This window comes from Ursus arctos, unplaced genomic scaffold (genome assembly GCF_023065955.2).
Source record: "Ursus arctos isolate Adak ecotype North America unplaced genomic scaffold, UrsArc2.0 scaffold_11, whole genome shotgun sequence".
In the NCBI taxonomy this organism is placed as follows: Eukaryota; Metazoa; Chordata; class Mammalia; order Carnivora; family Ursidae; genus Ursus; species Ursus arctos.
This window is the reverse complement of record NW_026622775.1, coordinates 5,917,089-5,942,360: the sequence shown is the minus strand read 5'-3', so window position 1 is coordinate 5,942,360 and position 25,272 is coordinate 5,917,089. Positions and strand designations below refer to the sequence as shown.

General features: G+C 41.2%; 1 protein-coding gene across 1 annotated transcript in view; it reads right to left on the bottom strand.

Annotated features, from left to right (window-relative positions):
• The window catches only part of ENPEP (glutamyl aminopeptidase), an 82,035-nt gene extending 58,527 nt beyond the window's left edge, over positions 1–23,508 (bottom strand). The window contains exons 1-3 of the mRNA XM_026499187.4: positions 22,419–23,508; positions 10,394–10,535; positions 8,243–8,374 (exon numbers count right to left, since the gene is read on the bottom strand). Of these exons, the coding sequence (XP_026354972.1) occupies positions 8,243–8,374; positions 10,394–10,535; positions 22,419–23,047 (903 nt within the window). The 5' untranslated portion in view covers positions 23,048–23,508. The remainder of the gene's footprint in view (positions 1–8,242; positions 8,375–10,393; positions 10,536–22,418) is intronic.
• Positions 23,509–25,272: the final 1,764 nt, after the last annotated feature.

Below are 25,272 nucleotides of genomic sequence, written 5' to 3'. Positions count from 1 at the left end.
CCTCTGAACAGAGAGGCATCAGCCTGAGCCGACTGCGAGCCACCACTGTCACCACTGCCGTGGTTAGAAGCCCAGCCAATGCCTGCAGGGTTCCCACCACCACCTGGGAGTGCTACAGGTGAGCGGTGCTCTCACTTCGTGTCCTACTGTCCTTGTCTGTTGAGTGTTTTCTATCGATAAAGGTGAGCGCGCCATCCAGGTTTGCCCAGGAATGGCCCAGGAATGTAAGTCTCTTGCTTACCTGTGTACACCTCTTGTCCCAGCATTACTCGTAACAGCTTCTCTATTATTTATATTTTCTAAATTACATATACTTGACCTATCGGCAACGGCCTGCCTTTCTGCTGTCCATCATTTCACAGGTTTAGCACCAGTTCATCTCTTGAGGTTTTAAAGAGTCTTATCTGAACTGCTCCAAATAGACATACCCCTTTATAGGGCCCTGGACCTCCACGGAGCCCCTAAAACACAAGGTGAGGTCTTTGGCATCGAAAGAGCATGACCAGCGAAGACCTGAAAACCCACTTGCGTGACACTGGACAGTGGTGACCACCTGCTTACATCTCAACTGAAGCACAGTTATCTTAGCATCTTTCGTTCCTTTCGGGGCTCAGCGTCCTCCCTGTGCACCTGGTCGGGGCTCAAGAAGGCTACTTAACCTTTTTAAAAAGCTCATAACAACCTGACTAGTTGTTTCGTTACCATTGCTGGCGGAGCCAGGATGAGAAAGAGAAAAATAAGTCTCTTATCATTTTTAAGTCCAGAAACGTGTACTAAAGGTACACAGTTGGTGTTACTACACATCCTGTCAATGTGTTTAATTGCGTGAGTCTATATTCCTCCAAATGTTCTTCCAGAAGTAGGCGGAGCCGTGGCGGAAGAATACCCGGCAGAAGTAGACAGAGCCGTGGCGGAAGAATACTCGGCAGAAGTAGGCAGAGCCGTGGCGGAAGAATACTCGGCAGAAGTAGGCAGAGCCGTGGCGGAAGAATACTCGGCAGAAGTAGGCAGAGCCGTGGCGGAAGAATACTCGGCAGAAGTAAGAAGAGCCGTGGCGGAAGAATACTCGGCAGAAAAGAGTAGTGATACCATCGGTATTTGTCAAGTTTTGTTTAGGCTGCCTGATCCCAGCAATGTGGTGTACTCTTCCTACGTTTGAGCTTGCCCCATCCCCACAGACAAATTATCATAAATATGCAAAGCCCTGGCTCGAATCATGGGTGACTAAGGACTATTTTCTGCCATGGCTTTGTAGGTTCAAATGTGGCCAGAGTCCGAGTTTAGAACTCAGCTGCTGGGAGGTACTGTTTGAGAAACAACCCAGCAGCGTTCGAAGGGTTACACGAAGGGTTTGTTCGAAGCTTACTTTTCATTGGAGTCAAAATTGAAGTTGTTTGAGGCTTGATGATTATTATTACCGCAGTAGAATTTTTTTTAGAACAAAAGCCAAACATTTAAAAAGCCTAACTTACCTCCTAGAATTTTATGTATTTTTAAATTCATAGTATGTTTACGTTGTTGTAAATTTAAATACAGAATACAAATCATTAGCGATCCTTTATGGCTTCCTGAATTGAATACATTCTTTTAGGGAAGGTTAAGAGCCACAAATTTAGAATAGCCTTTCCAGTAAAGAAATGAATTCTTTTTAAAAAGCTCTTAACAATGAGTGGTCAAACCCTTAGGGAGAACTAGGATAGGTTCATAACCTTTAGTTATCTCTCCCTATAAATATTTATTCATCACTGAGGTGGCCGTATCTCCATAAATTCTCTGATAGTCCTTCCTCCAGGAAGTGGGGCTTAATCGCTTTCCTCTTGGGGGTGGGCTGTACTTAGTGATTGCTTATAACAGACAGGACATGGAAAAGAAAAACAGTAATTTATGCTACAGAAACCTACCAGACATCACTTTAACCAAGTGATTGAAGTTAGCCTCGCCAGTAATAAGTTGTGTTGATAGCATGTACCCCCGATATGATCTAGTGAGAGGGGTACCTTATCTCTGTGGTATTTGTCCTCCAAATCCAAAACCCCACTGTAATCATGAGAAAACATCAGACAGACTCAACTTGAGGGACGTTGTACAAAATATCTGACCAGTACTCTTCGGAAGTATCCATATCGTTTAAAAAAAGGAAGGACTGAGAAAATGCCACAGACTGGACAAAATTAAGGAGACATCATGACTACTGTGGTATCATCTATTGGGTCCTGGAACAGAAAAAGCACATTAGTGGAAAAACTGGTGAAAGTCAAAGAAAGTCTGTAGTCTAGTTAATAGTTTTGTACAAAATTCATTTCTTAGTTTTGATGAATGCATGATAAATGGTTTTGTAAGATGTTAACTTTGGCGAAACTTGGGTGAATGTCACATAGGGACTCTGTTGTATCTTTGCAATCCCTGTAAATCTAAAATTATTTCAAAATAAGTTTAAAAACATATCTGAGTATTAAAACAATGGAACTTATTTCTAATAAGACTATTTCCATATAGGGGAATGCATAAATTAAAATCCATGGCAGAAAAACAAAAATTGCTCTAAAAAAAATCTTATTAAAAAAAACAAACAAACAAAACCACAATACACCTGTTTCCTGCCCTCAACCAATCTTTCCAATCCGGACAAATAATGCACCAAGCCAGAAGCAAGTAAGAAGACATAGGCAGGTAGGAAGGATTCATTTAAAGGTATAATTCCAGTGCAACTATTCAAGCAAGCACAGTATAATCTCTCTTACCAAATTAATCAAATTAATATGGTTATACTATAAACCTAATTCAGTGGGTCATACCAGCACTCTCTTACTGAGCAGTCCCCCTCAACTTCCTCCCCCTGATCATGAAAGCCAAGGAGAATATGACTGGAGTTGAAATAATCTCCAGCAAGGTATCTGCTCCTTTTTGCACACCCTTCTTTACAAAAGACAGAGGTCAAATATCCAAAGAAATCCAAGCCTTAATTAGAACTTACTGTTTCTCAGAAACAGGATCACCCTTACCATATAACTTGTCCTGAATTTGATTCCTGGAAGACCAGTGCAAAACTAAAAATTCTGGCAAAATTACTGAGGTTATAGGTCAAATGTACTTCACAAAGCTAATAACTTAGAATGATTTTATATATGGTAATATGGGTGACTTTTCTTTTTTCTACCTGCTTTTTTTGGTCCAAATTTTCTATAATTTATATGTATTAAACCTATAAATTTTAAAACTGAAAAATATATTCATAATCCATGTTGTTCTGGATTTGAAAACAGAATGCAATATAGCTCAATGGAAAACTTTGAACTAACCTATCAGGTTAATGAAATTTTTATCAAGGACGTTATTTCCCATAATCTGACTCCTATAAAAACAATACAAGTGCATTTTATTGATAATTCAGGAGTTAATTCATTTAACTGGGAAGTCATATAATCTCCACATTTTGTAGTGATCAGGTTTTTAAATTTTTGTTTTTCTTGAGTGGAATTCAGTGATTTCATTTCATTTCTTTTCTTTTATTTTTTCATGCCCATAACTTATTTATTTTATAACTGGAAGTTTGTATCTTCTGACCCTCTTCACCCATTGTACCAACCCCCACACACCCCACCTCTGGCAACCACCAATATGTTCTCTGTGTCTATGAACCTGTTTTTTGGGTTTATTTTTATTTTTGTTTTGTTAGTTTTTTAGTTTCCACATGTAAGTGAACTCATACAGTATTTGTCTTTCTTTGTCTTATTTCACTTAGCACTTAAGACCCACCTATGTTGTCACAAATGGCACTATTTCATTCTTTAATGGCTGAATAATAGTCCTGTGTGTGTGTGTGTAATTATCCATTTATCCATCAATGGACACTTAAGTTGTTTCTATATCTTGGCTACTGTAAATAAAGCTGCAATGAACATAAGTGTGCATGTATCTTTTCGAGTTCGTGTTTTCATTTTCTTTGGATAAGTACCTGAAAATTGTATTTACTTTAAAACCCTTGAACAATCAACAAAACCTGAAAAAGGCCTCAGGATATTTCTTATCAACAGAGTTAAGTCTTTCCATCAACGGCTGGCCTCAATTGTTGCTAAATTACTTGGAGTAACCCTTCAAGTTATTCTGTTTTTTTCAGGACTGAATTAAAATACAATGCAAATAATGTACAAACAAGGAAATATACAGAGTTAAACTTTAAAGTCTTTTGAGCTACCTTTCAAACTCAGTTACCTTTCTTCTTTTTTTTTTTTTTTTAAAGATTTTATTTATTTATTCGACAGAGATAGAGACAGCCAGCGAGAGAGGGAACACAAGCAGGGGGAGTGGGAGAGGAAGAAGCAGGCTCACAGCGGAGGAGCCTGACGTGGGGCTCGATCCCACAACGATGGGATCACGCCCTGAGCCGAAGGCAGACGCTTAACCGCTGTGCCACCCAGGAGCCCCATCAGTTACCTTTCTTCTTCACAGTTTTTTGGGATGAGTCCTCTAATCTAATTTTTTCTCATGAGCAACAAGGACATTTTAAGCATAATGAATGGTTCAACTACTAATATCCGCTGTGCAATCTCAGGTAAACAAGAAGAACATAGGTCTGGATTCCATGTCTACTGATACAAAGGAACTACTGCCAGAATGCCCAACACCCCCCAGAGAGTTTAATCAGGGTGCTACTGATTCTTGATTGCACAGTATAATCTGATTGTGAATAGCAAATGATTAATGTACCAGAATAATACTGTCAGAAGCAAAGTGAATAAGAATGGTCTTTGGGGGCACCTGGGTGGTTGTCAGTTACGTAAGTGTCTGATCTCAGGGTCCTGGGATCAAGCCACGAGTCGGACTCCCGGGGAGTCCGCTCGTCCGTCTCCCTCTCTTTCTGTCCCTCCCTTTACTGTGCACACACACTCTCTCTCTTTAAAATAAATACATAAAATCCAAAAAAAAAAAAAAAAAAGAATGGTCTTTTGGTTCACGAAAGTTCTATTGAAAGTGTTGTCTTACAGAAAAACTACCCAGTTTCTTTTCTTTTCTTTTTTTTTTAAACTGAAATAGAAATACAGGAACTTTGGGTCAAGATGGTACAGTAACTTGAAGATGGGAGGTGGCCCCACATACAGGAATGACAGATGCAATGTAAAAATGGAAAACCCACAAGACATACTAGGACTCTAAATAAAATCTCCGTGGACTTGATAAAAATACAGAGCAGTGGGCAGAACTGAAGCCATAGGCTAATTGGTACTTGGTAGCAGGGTCCTGGGGGGTGGGGCCAGGTTATGCTTTGGAGATCATGTTTCTAAACTCTGGCTACTGATTTCTGATTGTTTGCTCGTAGCTTTCTTTCTATTTTATCGTGATCATATCTTCTTGAATCTCTGAGGGCAATAATTGAAGGTTGTATGCGTGAGAAAGTTTAATTTTTTATGGCTTTTTTTTGGAATTCTCTTTACTTTACCCAATTATTACTATTTGCCCCCACTGTGTTTTTGTTTGTCTTGGATTTTCTCCTTTATGTTGCTTTCTTCATACACCTGTTTATCTTAAGTTGTCTGTTCAGCTCTAAGAATGCAGCACTGAGGCTGGTTTGCGTTCCCGCTGATGTCACATTTAGGTAGATTTAAGTAGGTTGGTTTCCCTGTCATTCTTTCTGGAGCGGGAAACTGTACTGGGGCGTCTGTGCTTGAGTGCTAACTGTTAGATTTCAATTTAGAGGGAGTGGGTAGGAAAAGCCAGGCAGGGAACCTCTCAAATGCCAATGAGGCAGAATTTACCATAAATTGACATTCACATTAGATGCCTTAAAAGTTTTCTGAGGGTCTGTTCACCTTTTGTAGAAAATAGCCCTACCAGGTTTTGCAGGAGGGCAAAATCTGCTTGCCTGTCTTCTGTAGACGGGGTAGAGGGAAGGGCATCTACTTTGCTAAGCTCCATGGCTCACTTTCACTGACTTCCCCTGCCCCAGAGTCTCTGAGAATTGTCCAAAAAGATTGTGGCTTTCTGCTGCTCTCTGATCAGATAGATGACCGAGAGCAATATATGACGACCATACTCATTTCCCACCCAAATGGTGAAAACGTCGCCAAATGGACGATAGGATGTTATGTGCTCAGCTCTGATAGTTAAGAAACATTTACCACTGAAAGGACATTGGGATCTTTTGCCAAATTATATTTTCCATTATGTCATCCAAACCCTTAAATAAAATCCATCACTGGAGCTCAGCTAACTAACTGGTACAGGCTCTAATGACTCAACCAGCCAGTGTCACCACCTTACAAATAAGTGTCCTTGGTCAGAGGACCAGGTGATAGAGTCACATTGGAAATGCAAACTCCCTGTCACTGTGGGAAATAACTCCAAGTACCCTGTCATTTTGCTGCTTGGTTGGTTGCATGGTGTTTATTTAGGAAATTATGTCATCATTAGTGAATTGTTTAAGCTTTCTGTTTTGCCTTGGCATTTCTACCCAAAATAAAAAACTTGTCCCAAACATAAGCATCATGTTTAAAAATTGGTGTGGAAAACACTTGCACACCATGAAAGACATTCATGCAACTGAACTGTGGGGCATGAAGAAAGCACCTTCAGATGAAAATTCTTTGACTGATATGAGACGGGAAGAGAGCAGAAGCCGGGCTAATGCTTTCCCCTCCGTACAACGCGGGAGGAGCGCCAGCGGTGACGTTCAGCACAGCACAGAAACACAATCTCCTCTTTCCAGCGGCATTTCTTTTTTACATCTAATATCATCTCTGAGCCCCGGCAGTGCTCTACCATGACTGAAGGTCACATCAAAGCAACACGTAATAAGGGACGACCGAAGACCGAAGTCGTCATGATCTATAGCCCCTTTGAAAAGGTCTCAGGACTTTCCCCCATTCGCTATAATCGGGACACAGTACAGGCAGCACGCTGGTCACCACGCTTGACTCCTACTAGCCAACACTAAGGCAAATGTCCTCGGAGGTAGTTTCACAGGAAATACAGGAATTCATCCCTTCCTTCCAGTGATTGGTAAAAAGGTAAAGGTATTTTTAGAATATCATATTTCAGAAGGTTTAGCCAGGTACGGTATTTGGAAAGAATCTGAGTGTCCACCACTTGCCACCCGGGTGATCTTGAGCAAATTACTTACACATATTAAATTTCAATTCTCTCATCTGTAAAATAGGAGCGATGATTGTTTTCCTTAGAAAGTTGTATTTCTATAGCACAGAGGTGGACTAACCAAAAGATTAAGCAAGTGTTTAGGGCAGAAGGTAAATGGGAGACTCCAAAATGAGAAGACCAATTAGGTGAAAGTATTTGTGTTTTCAAAAGAAAATTATTGAACTGGTCATCTTAATTTTATTTATTTTATTTTATTTTCCAAGATTGTATTTATTTACTTGAGAGAGAGAGAGAGAGAGCATGAACAAGGGGAGGGGCAGAGGGAGAAGCAGACTCCCCACTGAGCAGAGAGCCGGTCCTCGGGCCTTGAACCAGGACCCTCCATCCCAGGACCCTGGCATCAGGACCCGAGCTGAAGGCAGACGCTTAACTGACTGAGCCACCACCCAGCACCCTGAGCATCTTGATTTTAAAAAGTTTTTTTTTTATCTCTTACACTTTTAAAACTGTTTTTTGACACTTTGTTGTTGTCTTATTTTGAATTACGTAGAGGAATGGCATCGAAAACTCATCTTCCTGTGGCCTCTTCCTCCCTCTCTGGTCTCCGTCCAGGACGCCACCCACACATATTCAATCACTTCACGAAACAGGGCATGCTCAGATATTTTAATATACTTGTGCTGATGTACTTAGGAGCTCACTTTCTTTTTATAGTGAATTTTCCTTTTGAAATAATCCAAAACTAGTCATTCCTATGTTGGTCATGTCTGTTTATTTTTCACATGTGTCCTTTTAGCTTATGATGTCCTACATTGCTCACGGACGCTGAGAACTAATGGGCTTTCCCAGTCTGTTACATGAGGAGAAAAACTATTCAAAAAACATAGAAAATTGGGGCACCTGGGTGGCACAGCAGTTAAGCGTCTCCCTTTGGCTCAGGGTGTGATCCCGGAGTTCTGGGATCGAGCCCCACATCAGGCTCCTCCGCTATGAGCCTGCTTCTTCCTCTCCCACTTCCCCTGCTTGTGCTCCCTCTCTCGCTGGCTGTCTCTATCTCTGTCGAATAAATAAATAAAATCTTAAAAAAAAACATAGAAAATTAATCACAAATGCATAGGTAGGAAATTTTTAAAAATATAATGGGACTCACAGGTATTCCTCGCTTTGATAGCCTCTCAACGCGGTCGAATTGATGTACGGCGAAGCACACCAGGTAGGTGCTCATAGGGACAGACTTCTCGAAAGTTGTTCTATTCCATTTATCATCCACCGACTCTTCTTTCTATTGGAAACAAAAGATCGTCTTTTGTTTATCAAAAGATCAATCAGGTACAAGACAAACAAATGATTTCTCCAACCCTGGCTTTTCAGTCCGGTTTGTCAGAGCTTAGGGATAACATTTCTTTTTACCCCTGAATGGCGATAAAAGAAAAAGACTGAAGGAAAGGCATTTATTTTTCGTCCTGTGAAAGAGTGATTCAACTATACATCGTGTGAGGTTTCCCAAGGAAAGATACAACTTTGTGACGTAGGAATTTGTCTTTCTATGTTGAATACACGATCCTGACCCTGATATTTGAGGGGAGACCGGCTCCGTCAGTGAAGAAAAGCTTCATGCTCTCAGGAAGAGCGGAGCAGATAGGGCCGCGGGAGGGCAGTCGCTGTACGGGTACAGCGGGATGCTGGGTTCTCTTTTCCATCACTGGGGTCTCCCATCAAAGAGCCAAGGTATCATCACTAAAGTCACTGCCCTGCTTACCAGGGCCAGAGAGAAGGATTTCATTCCTTGATGTCACTACCGATTCCACCTGTCCAGTTTGCTGTCCGTGCCAGCTTTGCCTTCCTCGCTGCCAATCACCGGTCCTACTCCATGCGTGGATACTTGCCCGACTCCTGCTCCCATTGTTTAACAACTTCCATGGGCCCTGCAGCCTCCCAGTAAGTCCCCACTGGGGGATGCTGGGAAGCCTTCACAGGGGATTAAGTGAGGAAGGCTGGACTAGAATCGATGCTCCTTGACAAGCCAGCCACAAGTGCCAGTTTTGGGAGAGAAAGTTACTCTACAGTAAGAATGGGCAGTGTCAATTTTGACCTCCTAAAGACCCAGAATTTCTCCCTCTTCTGGGACTATTGTCTGGAATGAGTGATGGGTGAGGAAATATTCTCTGCAAAATGCAAAGGTCATCTGGGAGGTCTAAAGCAGAGGCTGCTGAGGTTTGCATCCTCTCCCTTCCCACCTGCCCTCCTCCTTCCAGACGGAACATTCAAAGGGCCTTTTACCCTGACCCAGTCTTCTAGATTAGTGGGTCAGACTTGAAGTGTATCCTCCCCTCTTTCTTCTCCAGTCAAAACTCCATGGGTCAGGTGACCAACACCAGAAGAAAACAAATTGATAAACGAATTCACCTTGTGAGGCCCAGATGGCTGACGACAATTTATTTTTTTAACCCTCTTAAAACTTTGATTTGTTTTCTTTTGCTCTTGCTGTTTGGAGGAATAATTATCATTAAAAGGGATGAATTTCAATGACGACATTTCAGATGGTGGATCAGAAAGATGGGAGATATAATGTAGGCAGGGTGTTTTTCTAGTATTAGGTAGATGACAATTATATTTAAGGATGAGCCCGACCTTTTTACATGTGAATATATGTGCATTTATTATATGTAGAAGGTACAATAACCCTCGACTTTAGGTAATGACACTTTAGCTGCATTACCCGTTCTGTGGTTGAGGAGTGGTGACGGGAAAAAGTCTTACGCCAGTAATTATAGACAGAACTTACTGGAGCCTATATTTTTGTCAGCGTTTCATGAGGACTACTTGTTTACTAGAAACTCTATGGGCATGGGCTTTCCTGGAGTTGGCTTCTGTGCTCCAATAGTTAAGTGATGGTTTGGGTTTTTTTTGCAGTAGCTCTGGGCTTATATTCAACTGAAAACCAAGAACAGTGACCGGGCCCAGGAAAATTTTTAAGTCTCTAATTCGTTGAGTTTGTCATTCATCCGTCCTAACTAGGGCGTCCTTCCAGTTAAGCAGAGCCCAGCTGAGTGGTGTCTACTGTATTCATTCTGGTTCGGAGCCCAACCATGGCTTTTTGACCTACGATATGTTAGGTTAAAGACTTTGAGGACTCAATGAAAAGAGATTGCCAAAATGTGTTTTCAAGCCTCTAAATGAACTAGGAGAGCACATTTAATTTTAGAATTCAGTGGGTTCCCTCATAGCAAAAGAAGACAACTTACCTGATATTATAAATAGACATCTGCACACACACACACAAAATTTTTTAAGTACTTACCTCCACTGGCATATTTGAAACTGCCTGATATTCTTTGGGGTGGACGATGGATATTGTGTAAGTTGCCTTTTTGTTGGGCTCATCAAAACAAGGGAAGGATTTTCTGGCATCTGTTGGTTCATGATCAGTGGCCGCTATGCTCCTTAGAAACAAACACACAAACAAAATACATGTCGCCTCTTCTGACAGCCCGTGTTTCTTTCTTTTTTTTTTTTTTTGAGACTTTATTTATTTATTTGACAGAGAGACAGAGAGAACAAGTAGGCAAAGTGGCAGAGGGAGAGGGAGAAGCAGGCTCCCCACTGAGCAGAGAGCTGGATGTGGGGCTCGATCCCGGGACCCTGGGATCATGACCTGAGCCGAAGGCAGACGCTTCACTGACTGAGCCACCCAGGCGCCCACCCCTGTGTTTCTATTCCTATACAAAAGGCAACTGTGTGATTACAACTGCATATAATTATAACTACTATATAATTATGCTGCATTTCTTAAAATGATCTTCCATCCAGAAAACAATCAAATACTTGTCCAAGTCTTTCCTGGAATTTTCAGGTGAACAAATAAATGAATACCTGAAAACTGCTTCAGATCTTTTACATGAATCGTTTGATTTTTTTTGGTGCCATAACTAAAAATCTGTGAACTGTAGATAAGCAAAAATAAATCCAATTACGAGCTATCACTCTTCCCACCCGAAAGCCATCGAGCAACAAGTAGATAAACACAAAGCCAAACTCAAGGACTTGTTTCTAATTGTCCTTGTGAGAGGGAACAGCTGTGTCCTGTCACAGAGCAGAGGAGTATCTTCCAGAATCCCCAGCTCCTGTCTCTCATGGCACATTCTTTCTTACTTATGTTGCACCAGGGACAAACTCCAATTGCATTTCCACGTAAACGCAGTGCTCTGAGTAATCTCCCAGGTGAAACAACCTTTGGCCGGGCTGAAAGCCTGCTTTTGAAAAGAGACAGCATTTTTTTATGGCTCTAACTAGACAAACGCCTGTGTAAATTAAAATGTTAATGTTTAATGTTTCCATCATTTCAAAGTGGAAATAATATTTTTTTTCTGAGTAACTGCTCAAAAAAATCAAAGAAAAAATATTTTTACACGTAGTTATATCACAGTAAGATATTGTATATTTGGTCATTAGAAGAGTAAGCAAAGTAAAAATTAGAAAAGAAAGGAGGAATTTGCAGCAGCAAACAAAGAAAGCAATGTCGACATGTTCATTAACAATTTGGGTAAGGAAAATATTTTGTCCTTCAGGCATATCAAAAAGAATACCAAGCTAAATCATTAGATCTTTCCTTCATCCGATATTTATCGAACCCTTTCCTTCCATACCCCTCCCCCGTCCCCATACCGCACACACAAACATATTTGCCAGGCATTATTCTAGGGGCTGAGGGAATAACAAAGAGTAAATAAACACATCAGGAGAGTGATAAGAGGTATATGGAAAATAAAACAGGGGAAGAGACGAGAATAATCTAGGAAAAAATGTGAGCACCATTAGGTGAAATAGTCAGGGACGATCTCTGAGAGTAAGTAATGGTTTGCTGAGATCTGAATGATGAGAAAAAGCCAGACAGGGTAAGCACAAGAAAAATGTGTTCTAGCAGAGAGAACAGCAAGGGCCCAGTTGCTGGAGCGGAAAAGAACTTAACATGGTTGAGGACCAGAAAGGTGTCCAGGGCGGCTGAAGTCCAGTGAACCAGAGGGACTGGGGCCAAAAAAAGAATTTGGCTGTTGAACAGGTGCCATGGTAAGAGTCTGCATTTTATTTTGGTTCAAGGATGTATTATATAAATTCATTTATCTAAGAAATAATATGCCATTGGTCAACATCCACCTAGAAGAAATCAAAATATTTTTGAATTTCTTTTAAAAAAGCCTCTAGATATAAAAATTACTTGCTAAAAGCTCAGCCAAGAAACTTCATCTGTTAGAATTAAAACCAGAAAGTAGTTGTCTTTTGGGAGACAACTGACTGAGGGAGGGAACTTGCTGGGATGATTGAAAAAAAAAAAATCTATATCTCATAAAGGGTATGGGTAACAAAGGTGTATGCATTTGTCAAAATTCATTGAATTGTGTCCATTAGATCTGTGTGTTTAACATGTATTAATTTTACCAAAAAGTAATTGTAAATGAACATTAAGTTCTAGCAAGTGAGTTGTATTTTGCGGTAGAGTACAGTTAGCAATTCAGAAACAACCTTTTCTGTATTCTAGGCTTGAGCAAGTGAAAAAGAAAATGAGGATAATGGAAGGCAGGCTTCTCACTGTCGGGGAAGAGAGTTACAACCTGTAAAGGGGAAAGACTAGAATGTTCCCTTGATATGGAATTGCAACTGCGGGTTTGGTGTAAATTCAACGATTTTTTTGTGTAGATATTGGTAGATGGCTATAAAAATCCAGACTGAGACACGTATTTCCTAGTTCTGTCTGCTGAGCAGAACTAGGAGCACTGACCAGCTTGTCACAAATGAGCACAGCTAGTTCTCAGATGATGATTTGTAAATACCACTCCCCACTGAAAGGAACCAGACTCCTTAGAGAAATGGCCGATTCCAGTGATGAGTCAGGAAAAGTCCAAGATGATCCTGGAACATCTTGCTTTTCTCCAAAGGAAGGAAGTTCTCAAAGAATCATTGGAACAGGTCAAAGGACACAGAAGCCTGCTTGAGTGGACTACCCCTGGTCCAATCTGGGGGAATTAGAATGTCAAAATAAATAATGAAATTATAACCCATTGACTAAAATAAGAATCCATGGATCCTTACTCCAATATATATATTGGGGAGGGGGGAAGCTGGGTTTTGTTTGTTTTGTTTACAGTAGATTGACTATTAGTGATTTTAAGAGAAAAGTCATCAGTGGATTCCAAAACAAGAGGGCAACAGTGTGATGAAGAAAGGGGTATCTGAATGGTTTCAAAGAATCACTCTGAAAATCACTTACAAGGAGAAAAGCTGTGACTTTACAGCGGAGAAACCACCGGGCACCACCGACGTGATCAGCGGCAGCATCGCTAATCACAGTACAGACCAACATTATCTGTCTCCTGATAGGACTTCCTGAGAGGGACACCGCGCCACTTCTGTGAACTTCCTGACAAAAACTGCTTAACTTGCATTTTTAAGTCGTGAGGAAAGTCAGATATACTAAAATTGAGGGACATTCTCCAAATAACTGGCCTGTGCTCATCAAAAATAGCAAGGTTGCCGGTGATGGGTATGAAGGAGGGTGCGTACTGAGTACTGTGCTGGGTGTTACACGCAAGTAATGAATCATGGAACTTTACATCAAAAACTAGCGACGTACTGTATGGTGACTAACATAATATAATAAAAAATATATTATTAAAAAAAATAGCATGGTTGTGAAAGGCAAAGAAAGGCTAAGGGACTATTCCAGTTTGAAGGAATCTAAAAAAGGCATAACCTTAAAGGCAATACATGAATCCAGACAATCCTGGACTGAGAAAAAATAGCTCAGAAGGACATCTTTGGGTTAACTGATAAAGTTTGATTATGACTGTGGATTAGGTAATTGTACGGTATCAATGTTAAATTTTCTGATTTTGATAAGAAATCAGTAAGCTGATAAGGAATTAGCTGATCTGATAAGAAATCGGTAAGCTGCTGATAAGAGATCCGCACTGGGTCACGTTGGAGAACGTCCCTGTACTTCGGAAATATATACTGAATGTTAAGATGTAAAGGGAAATAAGGTGTCAAATACTCTAAAGGGAGAGAGAGACAAAGAGACGAGGCGTGAGAGGAGAAATAGGACAAAATGTTAACAATGGTGAATCCGAGTAAAATGTTTCTAGGAGTTCTTTGTACTATTCTCGTCATTTTTCTCTAAGTTTGAAATTCTTTCAAGATAACTTATCCAGAGAAGCCTCAAGAATTTACTCTTCCGTAGAGCCATTCCTGATTAGTTTTTGTGATGGTAACAGCTTAGTCAATTGAAGTTTCGAACACGGGGCAGACTGTGGAGAATTGCAAACACATCAGGACATAAAGAAACCTGCACACTTTCCCAGGGTACTAAGGTTTTACAATAAGCTCCACCAAGCTCCAGCCCCATGTTTAGTCAGCTGCCTTTTCTTCCGAATTCTGCGGGCTTCTGATTTCTTCCAGAGGCAGAAGAAAAGGAAAAATCACTCTCGGCAAGAATGTTTCAGCTTAGTTACACTTCAGGAACAAGCCAGCTAACTAATTTGGGAATAGGCGAGAGAAAGAGAGAGAGAGAGAGAGAGAGTGTGCATGTGCATGTGTGCTTGCTCACACATGAGAGGGGGAGAGAGAGGGTGGGGGGTCAGGGTGAGGAGGGAGTGGGATTCCACTTGCCTGAGCAATAGCCATTGGTAGGGTTCCCAACGCTCTGTTTCAGCCTCAGCTCGGAGCTCAGGTTCATACCCCCAAGTGCCCGACAGAGGCAACGTTCAGTCGTTCCTCACCTTCTCTCTTTAAAGGAGGCTGGGCTGCGCGTGCACAAAGTAGCCTCCCTCAATGAGAGCAGCTCGGAACCTGCTTTGGCAATGGAACAGAGCGGCCTTGGTACCGCTGTGTCACGCGTTCGGTCCATCTCGGTGGTCGGGCGGGGAACGTAAATCACACCAAGTCCAGCTCAGTCACACCGATCGATGCAGGTGAAGTGAGGTGGGTAAAGCAGCTTTCCGCCACCAGAAGGGCTACCAGATATGTCCCGTTTTCTTTTTTTAAGGGTGCAGAGCCAATATGATTTCAGGGGAAAACTCTTTTCTTCTTTTTTCTTTTTTTAAGATTTTATTCATTTATCTGAGAGAAAGAGAGAGTGCACGAATGGGGGGGAGGAGGGGCAGAGGGAGAAGCAGACTCCCCACTGAGCAGGGAGCCCAATGCGGGGGCTCAATCCTGGGATCCCAAGATCCTGACCTGAGCCGAGATCAGGAGTTGGACGCTTAATCCAGGCACCCCAGGGAAAACCCTCTTCTAAGAGTAAAAATTCCTAGATTCCAATCCTACTTCAGCCCTTTAAAGTGTGATTTTGTGCCTATCACAAAACATACTGATTCTTAGTGCCCTGATCTGTCAAACCAGGTTACCAAAGTACGTCTGGCCTCTTCACAGGGTTATGTGGGGGTGAGAAGGGGTAGATCACTAGTAATATATTTGAAATTCCCTTCACATTCACATGATAGGATTAGGTCACACCTCATCTATTTTCTTTAACTCCAGAAGGTTAACTATGCTTTCTGTGAATGCACTTTCCTCAAGAACAGACTTCAAAATTCATCCATTAAACACGAGTATCTGTGCTGGAGCAAAAGTACTCAGGCAATATCACGATATCTTTCAATGGTAACTTGTGATTTTTTCTCATGAACTCCGGTGTAACTCAAAAGCCCCTCTCTATATGCTAAATTCCAAAGTTACTGAAGTTTTCTAAATGTTTGCAAATTTTAAAACAAGGTGTATGAGATGCAAAACAATTTTAGATCATAACTTCTTCGGGGAGGTTTTCTGTGGTGATTAAAACTTCTTTTTAGAATCAGATGCGTTGTGCCGCAAATTAATGGAAAAAGCCTGGCCGAGAGCACAGTATGTTCAGGAGTGACTCCTGAGCCTGTCCTGAATAATTATAATCCCAGGCAAATGTGCTGAGCTAAACCGTTTTTCCATAGGGGCCTCTCTATGTCATGTTAATAAGTCACTGACTAGACCCAGCACATTAAAAATACAATTCTGTGTAGCTTATTAATTTACAAAAGGGAAGAAATCCCTCCGACTTCTCTGAGTACATCAGTCCAAGGTGACTTTATAGAAAGCTGGAGAAAGAGTTGGTGAGGGTGCAAGCCACAGACCAGTTCACTCTGAAGCAACTTTAAAAAGAATTACTTGATTACCTCATAAATCATCGGGCACACTGTTTCCAATGAAGGCGCTCTGGCTATGTTCAGCAATTTAGTCACTTAAACCAGCAAAATAAAGGACAAGGTCTGGGTGCAAACCTTAAACAAAGGCCATCTGATGCAGGGGAGGCAGCCACAACTGCTAAGAGTCTGTGCAGACTAAGGTTCCAGAATGAAGTAGGGGAGCTGATCAGTGCAAGACAAGCCATCTCGACTATTCAGACTCTAACGTATTTTTTTAAGGATTTATTTATTTTAGAGAGAGAGAGTGCGTGTGAGCTGGGGGAGGGGCAGACTCCCCATTGAGCAGAGAGCCCGACATGGAGCTCGATCCCAGGACGCTGAGATCATGACCTGAGCCAAAATCAAGAGTTGGACTCTTAACCGACTGACCCACCCAGGCGCCCCCAGACTCCAGCATATTTTTATGGTGGTTTGAATGAACCAGTTAATTATTTAAATTTATTTCCCAGTTGCTTTTTTCTACGTTGAAGCCATTCAAGGTCAAGTGAAGTTTCCTTTTGTTTCCTTGCTTCCAAAATAAAAGAGATTACCATGCCTCCTGCAACACGTAACAAGACCAAAAAAAATCTCTTCTTTATTGATAATGGGTATATGGATAACTCAACATATCAATCTGAGAATATAATGAATAAACAGACATACAGCCAAAATTTTAAGATTAAATCCACAAATGAGTATACATATCCCTGCATGTGAGAATATACCCCCACAGACTTAACTAAGACCATCTCACTGGTTTCCTTCCCGCCATGTTTTCACTTAACTCCTAGTCTTTCTCATAAGCCCTAACCTTGTGCTTCACACTTAGTTATCCAAACGCTTACTGGACATGTCCTCCTGGATGCGTGAGTGGCATCTGACAACAAACTCATGACCTTCCCTCCTAAACTTGGTTCTTCTCTTCTATTTCCAGTATCAGGGTAAATGTGTGAGCTCTCAGATCTGATATCTGGGACATTCTATATCCGTAACTAACTCACCCCTTTCGCATGGTCAGTCTGCAAATCCTGACCATGTTACCTCTTATTTTCTCCATTGTGTCCTCTTCTGTCTGTCCTGAAATCACTGTCCTACCTGATCCCCACCTTCTCTTCCTCGGATCACCGCACGATCTCCCAAATACCCACACATGGATTTAGCTCTTTCCTTCACCATCCACCTAAAGAGTCACCACTTAATTTTTCCTACATGCCTGCCATTAGCTACCCTTCCTTTCTTTTCCCCGAAAGGCTTTCCAGAGTTATCTCTAGTAGCCTCTTCATATAAACCTCTCCTACAAACTAATTTCTTCTCTGCACTCTGCTTTTCTGACTTAGCGCCTTTCCTTTTTTACCTTCTTTTATGTTCTTACTTGCTTTTGCCTTTTGCAATCCCACCATTATATCAGAATTCAGCTTCAATCCTAGCAATGCTGTAAATACCCAGAAAACCCAAACTAGAAACCGTTTGTCCCTCTTGTAAACTCTTGTTGTAATTCTTGTTAATTCCAATGATTCTCAGTCCTTAAAATATGAAGACTGCATTCCCAAGTCCAAAAAAAAAAAAAAAAGATTTTATCAATTGCTCTTCCAGTCAATGAGATGGGGAGAAAAGGAACCAAGGAAAAATGTGCATCCTGACAGAGTGGGAAGATAGAGATGTTATTGGTGGAAATTGGACTCCTCAATGGGAAAAGAGCTGGGGCTCTGCAGGACATCCCAGCATGTGCCAGAAGACATTAGTCCTGAGAGAGGCTATGTGAAAATGTGTACTCACTGTGTTAACTAGGGAACAAGAGAGGGACAGCCCAACTCCCACCTATGGAAGTTTCCATAGTCTGATACAGTTGGGAAGCTGCATGCTCCAGAGATTCATGGCAGTCTCTAGAGGTTCATAATGGATGTTATTATGTAAAAGTCTTTGAGAAGTCCCATTATTAAAAAAAAAAAAGAAAGAAACACATCATTTTTGTATTACTATTATTGCCCAAACTAATTTGGCCACAGAATCCCTCCCCTGCTTTTTTTTTTTTTTTTCTGGCAATACCTATTAATATCCTATGCGACTAGAACTCTGGGGGACAGCAAGTCGGGAAATGCTGTAAAGGTAGTTCAAATGCTGACAAGGAAATGCTGCCCTTGGAGAAAAGAAAATAAACTTTGGAGATGTGAGTAGAGGGAAACTCTGCTTGGGAAGAGAGCAACTGGAAACGCTACATAACACAGTGAGAGCGTGGAGTGCATTGGTGATGTGGGCAGCAAAACACTCCAAAGTCTCCAATCCTTTTAAAAGTGGCTTCTTCCAATTATAAGGAACAGATCAGAGTAGGAAAAGTGACTTCTAAGTTTCTCACACTTTTTCTCCTAAGCCTCACTACAAGCCGGTCTTCAGCAAGATGATATGGATATCACGGCCATGGAGCTCTAAACTGGCTCTACCTTCTTCTCCAACTCTCCTCTTGCCTCTGAATTTTGAGGGAAAGAAGCCCAGAGGGTTGACTCCTCTCTGTGAAGTTCACATTCAAGTCCTGGTTGTATTTGCAGAAATCAAGTCACTTTGGTTACTACTGCGCACACTCATGTTTAGTTTGCATTGTGGTCGCAGCAATAATATCCCAATGATAATATGCAACTGCTAATATTCAGCCCTGGCATTAAATTTTACAGTAAGACAGAAGAGTCAGAAGATATAATTTGTCTGCCTGCTTAAAAATGTATTGCTATGATGGCATTTTAAAATGTATCAGCATCAAATATTCTGCAGCTCGCTATATAAAATGAAAGAACAGTGCTGCTCCCAGTGAACTCACTCCTGCGTCCTTCTGCGGGCTCTGTGGATGAGAACCCCCATAGGCCCATATGGTCAAAATGTTACTTATGGGCTTGGGGGAAAAACAAACAAACAAGAACAATGGACTCTCCTTTTATGCTTGAAATATTTCATAACAAGAAAAACAAAAAGCGTTCCATTTAGCCTAAATGAGGTTACTGAGTATGTGCCAGAAATTTTCCAAAACCACGTAGACAGGGCAGAACCAGCAACCTCCTGGGTAACGTGAGAGCCTCAACTGCCACCAAGAAAAGCAGACGAGCTCAGCATTACCCGTCCTCCAGGACAACCCACATGAGCCCTCCTCTCTCACCAGTCTTGCTCTAACTTGGTATTTGCCAACAATTACGACAGCCGAGTTTCGGGATATCAGCTCTCAAGTATATACTTTATGGTAAAACTTAACTGGTACAGTAAAATAATCCAGAGGCAAATGAATAATATATATTTTAGAATATAACGCTTTCTTAAACTTATGAAGTCCATAAGAGAAACTTACAGAATCTTGTTCCGTATTTTTTGGCCTTCCTGTAGTGCATAGAATTTTTATAGTATTTTGGTGGTCTTACTCGAATGAAGTTTCTACTGTTTTCTCAACCCAAGAAACAATTTTAAAGTCTTAGCAATAATCACTTGAAAGCTTTGACTTGTTTTCAACTCAACTAATGAATTTCTAGAATCTTCTGAAGGTGGATATTCTTCCAAACATAATGCCTTTCCCTCCCAAATTGGGCTCAAGAAATAGGCACTTTTATTCACTATTTGTGGAAACGTAACTTGAGATATATTATTGAAAGTCAGTTTGGAGACACACACAGGAGCCTGCACATGTTATATTTACGTATACATGTGTAAACATACGCACAAATGTATGCACCCACACATACACAGTGTGGACCGATTGCCTATGAATTTTCCTACAGAATTAGTAGAAAATGTTATACATATTTGATAAGGATGCTATTATATTTTTATAGGTGTTTATAAAAAAGGTAAAAAAAAGGTAGGAGAAACTTAAATGCCCAAATGTAATGGAAAAGTGGAATAAAGTACATTATATCCATATACCTGACTATCATGTACCCATTAAATCATCTACCAAACCATGTTCAAGTTGACATATTCTAAAAACATGTTACACAATACAGTGTACAACGTAATCTGTATTCAGATACAGACTTTATCTTAGATAAAGATGGATCCATCTTTATCTGTATTCAGAAAAAATACTGAAAGAATATCTGTTAAATATTAATAATGACTATATTTCAGTGATAACAATTTTCTCTGCTTTCCAAGTTTTCTGGATGAATGTGTGTTATTTATGAAGTAAACAAAATAAATGTTAGAAGTTTCTTGATATATTTGTACTCTTTGACCCAGCAATTCTATTTTATTGAATGTATCCTAACATAAGGAAATAAACAGATATATGCTTAAAGGTTTACTTACAGCTATGTTCTTTTCTGACTCTTTTACTGTAATAACTACTGAAAGCAATTTAAATATCCAGTATTAGGAAATAGGTCTTAAAAAATAGCAGTGCATTCATGCACAGACGTTTAAAATCAGATTCTTGAAAATATGGAAGAATGAGAGGAAATGCTTATATGAAGTCAAAAAGGCACATAGATACATGGACATTATATAATTATAATTTGATTGCCTAAAAAAATATTCATCAACATGTAACCAAAGTTACCACTGGATGTGAAGTTTCTCTTTATAGTTTCTTTTGATTTTCCTTCTTTATAATTTTCCATGCTGTCCTTATTTTTAATTTTTATAAACAGGAAAAAATATGTCCACAATAAAGAAGCTTGTTTTACTGCCAGTGACACTAAGATACAGTCTATGAGCATGCTCCCTTCAAATATTTTTTCAAACTACCATTTCTATTCAATTTATTAGTGTATCCCCCAGTAATATAAGGATAGTTAAACATTCCATTTTAGTCCCTGGGTCCCTCTGAGAAACAATAGGAAGAATTTTGACCAAAAGCTTTACTTTGCTCTGTAAGATGCTTAAAACAACATAGAGAAGGGATATGCAAGGGCCTGGCCCCAGACTCCTATTTGTGAACTGTGACACTAAGGTTTCTTTTCTTTTCTTTTTTTTTTTAAGATTTTATTTATTTATTTGACAGAGATAGAGACAGCCAGCGAGAGAGGGAACACAAGCAGGGGGAGTGGGAGGGGAAGAAGCAGGCTCCCAGCGGAGGAGCCTGATGTGGGGCTCGATCCCAGAATGCCAGGATCACGCCCTGAGCCAAAGGCAGACGCTTAAAGACTGAGCCACCCAGGCGCCCTGACACTAAGGTTTCTTAATGATTTGCCTGTCAAGAATCCACATAAGCAAAGGTCAAAGCAGTTTCAAGTTCAGTGATGCCTCAGTATAGCCTTCCTTCCTCATGCAAGGCCCACACGCACAGAGTGAAGTTTTTTTTAATTCATTGAGAGAATTTATGCCCTTAACATAGTAATAGCATCTGATTGATGGCCAAAGCAAGTAACCATCTTTGCTAGACTCAGAAATGCAAAAATACATATAGTAATTACTTGATATATCTTTATATCCTTAATTACTTAATATAGCGTTATGTTGCAAAAAGCTCAGCATTACCATTGCTTATTGCGTGATGGACAATATGCCCAAAGAGTCATCCGTGTGCCGCCACTAATGTGTGAACTCAGTGAGTGGTTACTAAAAGCTTATGTGTGGAACATGGTCTGGCCATACTAGATAAAAACAGACTCCTGCCTTCCTTCCTAAAGACACAAAGACAATTCTGTGGATTTTACATACCCTTTCAATATCCCTTCTCCAATAAAATACTCAAAATTATAATTGACGTTTACTGACTTTCACTTAAATTTAGTGCAATGTATTTTTAAAAGTTCACTTTTAAATCATTGTCATATAGCCCAAGACCGTGGCCATGAAATTTACCAAACACATGGATTTTAAAATCAGAGGTAGTTTCTGCAAGCAGTTTCTGCGTTCTGACAGGATGTAGTACATTGTGATTTTTTCCTGATGAAATTAAAGACTTAAACTGATTCTTTGGGCTCCACGAAACTCACTCTGTACTTCTCAGTTTTCTGATAGGCTTTGAAAATATCACAGGGCAGGAGTTTTCGTTTCCCAGGTGAACAGGCAGAATTGAAACCAAGTTTAGATAATCAGACCGATGAAACAATTAAAAGGTGGAAAGTGAAAAGGAAAGGGAGGAGAAATGGAAAACAAATACGTGAGCTGAGGGTAAATAAAGCAAAAATGAATATTTACTTGATTTGTCCGTTCTCCTCGTACGTCGTTCTATAAAATCCCACGAGCGAGCCGTTCAGCCAGCCGGCGAACTTCATAGTCAGGAGGTAGGCGCCCTCGCCACTGCTGGCTGCAAGCTCTTCTCCTGCCTCCATCACCACATACTCCTGCTTTTTGTACTCGAAGCACCGCCTGACTTCCACCTGCTCCCCGGAGGACCTCTTGAGCTCGGGGAGCTGGGTGATCCTGGTCTCCCGCAGGTGCAGCCACAGGTACCGGGTGGGCGCGCTCACGTTGATGGAGATGGTCACGCTGCCTGTGTACGTGTCCTCCTCCAGCAGGGGCTTCACCTCCAAGTCATAGTGCACGGGGCTGATGAAGTCCGGCAGCCTGAAGTCTGTCCAGTCTCCACTTTCATCTTCGCTGGCAGGGCAGACCCCCTGGTCCTCCGGAGGGATCTCAGGGGAAGGAACCTGGGAAGGAGCCGGGGCTGGGCCCTGCCCGGCGTCCCCGGTGGAGCTGCTGGACCTGGTCAAGCCCACGGAAAGTCCTACTATTAATCCTACCCCCACCACCACCGCACAGATTATGGCTACATGTTTGGTTTTAATGCAGTATCTCTTAGCGTCCTCTCCCTCCGCAAAGTTCATTTTTGTTTCCAAAGTCAAATACTACACACAAAAGGATGTTAAATTTAACTAACTAACTAACTAACTAAAGTCAGCTGACTTCCTTTTCAAATTGGGAGGAATTCCCTGGCTTGGCAGCCTGTTTGCGTTTTTCCCACACCCCTCTCCGGCTCCCTGCGTCTTTCCTCTCGGCTCAAGTTCCCCACCAGCCACTCAAGGATGGACGCGGAAATAAGGGGGTGGGATAAGGGCTCGGGAGGGGAGGCTGAGCCCCGGGAAGAGGACGGCCGAGAACACTGTCACAGCTCCCCTTATAAAGGACGCATCCCCACCCCGCCCCTCCTGCGCAGGACTGAGTTAAATATAAAATAGGGCTTAGCTTATCAGGGAGCGGGAGGATGAGCCCTTGCCAAAGTCCTGTCAGCAGCTTTCAGGGAGAGAGGATTCGGGGAAAGAAGTGAGCTTGCAATAGAAAAACTCAACCTTTGCCACTGGGTCTACGGCTTCTTCCTGTTGTGCTCACACGCTCTCTCTCTCTTAACCAAAGGGCTTCTTGGATTTCAGCTGTTTCATCAGGTAGCTCGCCCAAGAAGCCAAGTGTTTTCTTTTCGGTTTTTCCCCTCATTTTACACAAACACATTCAGGCTCTGCCTTTACCAAAGTCATACCCTGGAGCTGGATGTGCAAAGGGATACATAAATTCAAGGACCCCTTAGGTACTCAGTAAATATTTGTTGAATTGCCGGATTAGCAAAGCATAGCAAGTGACTCTGAATCAGTTGGGTAAATGCTGGATGGAAGAGGGAGGGAACGTGAAATTAGCCAAAGCGGTCGTGGAGCTGAGGAGCATAAAAAGAAAAAAGAAAAAAAAAAAAAAGAGGCAGAAAGGGAAAGGATTGAAAGGACAGAACGACAAGGAAGATAAACTCATTAGGTTAGATAACTAGACTGGGGTAGATACACTCATCTCTGCAGTTGGCCTCCTAGTGAGATCAGCTTCCTGAGACTTTGATGTGGAGACCATGTTTGCAGCAAATTCCAGATGCGAAAGCTGGCCTCTTGGGAGATCCACTATCTTTGTAAATCTGTTGCCGCTGAATGACAAGGGCAAGATGAAATCACAGCACCGACCTGAATGTTTATGAGTAGCTACGGTGTAGACCCCCAAGCCATCTCTAACGGTAACGGTTCCATAATAATTACCAAAACTTCGAGGGCTTTCTATGTGCCAGGCACTACGCTAAGTACATTTTAGAAGTTATTAGCTGAGTCTTCCCAACAACTCTGTAAGATTGGGACTATTTTGATGCCCATCTTAGAGATGGGAAGACTGACATTTTTAGAGGTTAAGGCACTTGAACAAGTCACACAGTTGGCAAATGGAAGAATTGGAGTTTGTACCCAAGTTGTCTGAGTCCAAAGTCCATATGTCTAATGACACTGCCTCCATTCTCTGCAGACGAGAAATCTCGAAGGGTTAAGTAGTTATGAAAACCCTCGTCAGTATTTCCTAAAGTACAATTCATGGGTATTAGTAGATATACTTGCAGAGCAGGCAATGCTGGGTTAGCGAAAATTAAGAATGTTCTTTTACTACCATCCATTCTTTCAGAGCCTCCAGATGATAACATACATTGTGAATCTCCAGACACGATAGACTATTGAGTGATTTCTACATTGAGTTGATGAGAGAACATTTTTGGTGAGGTAACATTTGCAGGATTTGTGTTCCATGGGACGCTCAGAAATTTAAGTGTTCCAAATGACCAACTAAACAAACCAGGTCGGGCGGGTGGTGGTAAAGACTTTAAAAGCAAAAGAGTCCATTTTGCTCTGTACATTTCTATTGCTCTCTCAGAAAATAGTATTTAGAAAAATAGAATTGAAGGGAAGTGGGTTACATTTTTCTCGATTATAGGTTCATCTTGTATTTGCTCAGTTCGCATTCTGCAGCAGTACTAGACTTTTTAAATCATAGCATGTTTAATTTTGGCAAATCAAATTCCTGAGTTTGAGCCCTCAAAAAAGCCCCTTTTTATTGGCAAGATCACCTGACATTTCAATAAATGAAAGGGAAAATGTGGATCATATTTATGTCAACATAATGACTAAAATGAAAAGTATTTGGAAGAATGTACATAAAATCGTGTTAAACTGGAGGCATTTCTAGAGAATCTCAGCTGAGACAAACACACCTGAAACTGTTAACTTCAACCTCATCTAGAAAGACAGCAATGTTACCACCA